At 42.2% G+C, this 3,843-nt stretch overlaps 1 protein-coding gene across 1 annotated transcript; it reads left to right on the forward strand.

Moving 5' to 3' along the window:
• Window positions 1–1,232: 1,232 nt before the first annotated feature.
• Window positions 1,233–3,843, forward strand: LOC131034903 (G-type lectin S-receptor-like serine/threonine-protein kinase At2g19130). The gene has a single exon (XM_057966516.2). It carries the CDS (start codon window positions 1,272–1,274, stop codon window positions 3,678–3,680), a length of 2,409 nt encoding a protein of 802 aa, XP_057822499.1. The 5' UTR covers window positions 1,233–1,271; the 3' UTR covers window positions 3,681–3,843.

The following is a 3,843-nucleotide window of genomic DNA, read 5'->3' on the forward strand; positions in this document are numbered from 1 at the left end:
TGCATCTTAATCTACCTACTCCATTAAGGTCCTCTTCAAGATATTTTTTTGCAGTGAAGGCTCTAGTGAAAAAAGTTACACATTTTCAAAAGTAAGATTAATATTCAAAAGTTACACATTTTCAAATCAATTAACTAATAGATATTATATATATATATATATATATATATATATATATATTCATCTAACACATACTAGGTTGATTAGGCACCCCTAGGCACCCCTGTAGACCCCTACCCACCCAGTACCTACTTACTCCGGTGAATGCGGTGCCTTGTAGATATTTGTCTATACTTTGTATGTTCCATGGCTAAGGTTATGGAATTATTATTTGAAAAATCTTAAATATTTTTTCGTGATGTTAACTTCCTAATAATAATGTTTTTTTATTTCTAGTGTATTTTTTTCTGGATTTGATTGTGTGTATATTTTTCCCATCAACGTTTCGAATCACACTTTGTGATTCATCATTAGGATGAAAAGAATTCCCAAGACATGAAAGATGTTGAGTTGCAGATTTGAGACAAAATATAAAGAGGAGAGGGGTGGGGGAGGGCACGAGGAACAAGGAGAGAGGAAAGAGAAAAAGAAAAAGACCACCTTAAGGATGGGAGACCTAAAAAACTCCTAGGAGTGTGATTCGAAACGTTGATGGGAAAAATATACACACAATCAAATCCAGAAAAAAATACACTAGAAATGCAAAATGGATTGTGGAAATCTCATAGCTTTAATGTTTTTTTAAATAGAGATTAACATTTCGTTGAACAACTGACAATGCGGCGAGTGCGACCTGATGAAATGTTCAAACCAAGTGATGTGACTGTCAACGCCAGTAAGAAAAAAAAAATACAAGGAAAGAACACAGTCAACAGACTGTGAATTACTTAATCCAAAGCCTTGTCCTACTTGCAACGTAACGGATAAAATATGTGTATTTTTTCACTAGAGCCTTCACTGCAAAAAAATATCTTGAAGAGGACCTTAATGGAGCGGGTAGATTAAGATGCAGATGCCCGGCCAGTCACTATGTGGCCCGCCCCTTCGTTTACACAAGCATTGATTTACATCAAGTCGTCATGAATAATTATCTAGAAAGAACGCGTGAATGGCGAAATATGTCAAATTTCAAAATTCATTTACGGCACTACGTGGGCCTTGTCCTTCACTGAGTAGCCTGTTCATTTCCTATTTAAATTCGGAAATATACTACAAACATAGGGCCATCTGCGCCCTACTTAGAAGCAATTGTTAAGAAAAATACAAACGCTATGATTATTGAATCAGCCATGAAGTATTTGTTCCTAGTAATTGCTGTGCTTTTTGCAGCGCATTACTGCAGTTCACTTGCAGTGGATGGTGCAGATACCCTTTTCTTAGGGGCTTCGCTCACTGGAAATCAGACCCTAAATTCTAAAAATGGCACGTTTGCATTGGGATTTTTCAGCCCGAGAGGAACGGAAAAGTGGTATATTGGCATCTGGCATGCACCAATCTCTCAAAACGTCATTGTTTGGGTGGCTAACAGAGAAAATCCTGTCAGAAACAAGCCTGGTATTCTAAAATTTTCGAGAGACGGTCATCTCAGATTGTTTGGTAAGAAGGGCCGGTCTGTTTGGTCGAGTAATAGCGACCAGAAAGGATCAAGAGCTGTGTTAACGGACTCTGGCAATTTTATTTTGCTGGAAACCCACAATGAGTCTGTGATTGTTTGGGAGAGTTTCGCGCATCCGACAGATACATGGTTGCCTGGCATGAAGATGTGGAAAGGCATGAAGCTGACTTCCTGGAAGAGTTCTTCGGATCCTGCAACTGGGCTCTTCTCTTTCGGTATGGACATGTCTCCAGGAAAGACACAGATGATGCTGTTCTATAACAACACGGTTCCGTACCTGTCTAGTGGAGAATGGAATGGGGCTTATTTTGTTAACGAACCCCAATTGGCAGGTTCTAAGAAACTTCAAGCGTCCTGTGTGAAGCTTTCTCCTTCAAGAGTATACGTTAATTATGTTGTAAACCAGATAGATCATATTCTGACGGGGCGGTTCCTGGTAAGTGAGAATGGCAGATATCAACTTTACTACTTGATGGATGATGGCAGATGGAGTATGAGGTGGTCGACATACCAAGGTCAATGCAGTGACTATGAAATCTGCGGTGCGTATGGACTTTGCAATTTGAACGATGTGTGCAGTTGTGTTCAGGGATTCACACCCAAAAAGGGCTCAAAACGTTGGTGGTCGAGTGGGTGTGCTCGGCGGAGACCCCTGCATTGCTCTGTCACAGAGGGCACAACCGACGGCTTCTCGGAAGCCAAGGACCAATACTTGTCTGAAAAAGAAGCTGTCTTATACAACGAGGAAACTCAGGACAGCTGCCGGACTACCTGTCTCAACAATTGCTCCTGCACAGCCTTTGCTTTCACTATTGCTGATCCACCCGTCTGTAGATTGTGGTTTGGAGATTTATTCGGAATGCGCGTTTCTTCCGAGGGCCAATCCGTCTTCATCAGGATGGCTGCTTCTGAGTTGCCGCAGTTGAAATCAGATAAAAGCAGGAAAACCCCTAAACTTACTATTTTACTTTCTGCCGCCGCATCACTTCTTGTTGTTGCGGGTCTCATGTCGGCCGTATTTATTCTGTGGAAACGTCAAAGAAGGTTGAAAAAAGACGTGGAAGAGGAGGTGCCAATGTCGCTTAAAAAGTTCAGTTACAAAGAGCTGCGAATTGCAACGGAGAATTTCAAGCATAAGCTAGGTAGTGGAGCTTTCGGCTCTGTGTTCAAAGGAACTCTGTCAGACAACACGCCTGTTGCCGTTAAAAGATTAGAGGGTTCCTCGCATGCAGATAAACAATTCCGTGCGGAAATATTCACCACTGGCAGAATACAACACGTGAATTTGATCAGGCTGTGGGGATTCTGCGTAGAAGGCTCTCGAAGGCTTCTAGTGTATGCCTACATGCCCAATGGATCTCTAAATTCCTTCCTCTTCTCTGAGTCGGAGAAGGTGTTGGACTGGAAGACCCGGTTTGAGATCGCACTGGGCACTGCACGAGGATTAGTTTATCTGCATGAGGAATGCAGGGATCGCATCATTCACTGCGATATCAAGCCTGAAAACATTCTTCTGGATGGCGACTTCAGCCCCAAGGTGGGAGATTTTGGGTTAGCGAAGCTGGTAGGTAGAGAATTCAGTCGCATCCTGACGACAACAAGGGGAACTCGTGGGTACTTGGCTCCCGAGTGGATCTCCGGCCTTCCTATCACTCCCAAGGCGGACGTATACAGTTTTGGCATGACGTTGTTGGAGATTTTATCCGGCCGAAGAAATATGGATTTAAAAGTTGATGAGAGCAGATTCTACTTCCCTACCTGGGCTTCATCTCAAATTCAGAAAGGAAACATAATAGAGCTTGTGGACGCAAGGATAGTGAGTGAAGCAAATGTCGAAGAGGTGAGAAGAGCCGTTTTGGTGGCTGGGTTGTGCATTCAAGACGATGAGAATCATAGGCCGAGCATGAGTGAAGTAGTGAAGATTTTGGATGGCACGATGGAGGCTCCCATGCCACAAATTCCGAGATCTCTACAGGTGCTAGTTGATCAGGTAGACGATGAGAACAGCGATAGCTTCTGTAAACTCCCTTCCATATCAAGTGCTTCCGAACCCGCAAAACAGTAGCTGGTTTCAAGTGAAAGGTTTAGGGTAGATGTCTACCATATTTGGTGGAACTTAATTTCATGTTTTCTAATTAGTCATATTTATGTAGGATTAGCTTTCTGCTTCAAATTGTGTATATTGTTTTCAATGTTTTAGATCATATTTAATAATATAGGATAAAGAA

This window comes from Cryptomeria japonica, chromosome 10, assembly GCF_030272615.1.
Source record: "Cryptomeria japonica chromosome 10, Sugi_1.0, whole genome shotgun sequence".
NCBI classification, from domain to species: domain Eukaryota; kingdom Viridiplantae; phylum Streptophyta; class Pinopsida; order Cupressales; family Cupressaceae; genus Cryptomeria; species Cryptomeria japonica.

Excerpts from the sequence above, each read along its gene's own strand:
- LOC131034903 (XM_057966516.2), top strand. The coding sequence starts at position 1,272 with ATGATTATTGAATCAGCCATGAAGTATTTGTTCCTAGTAATTGCTGTG.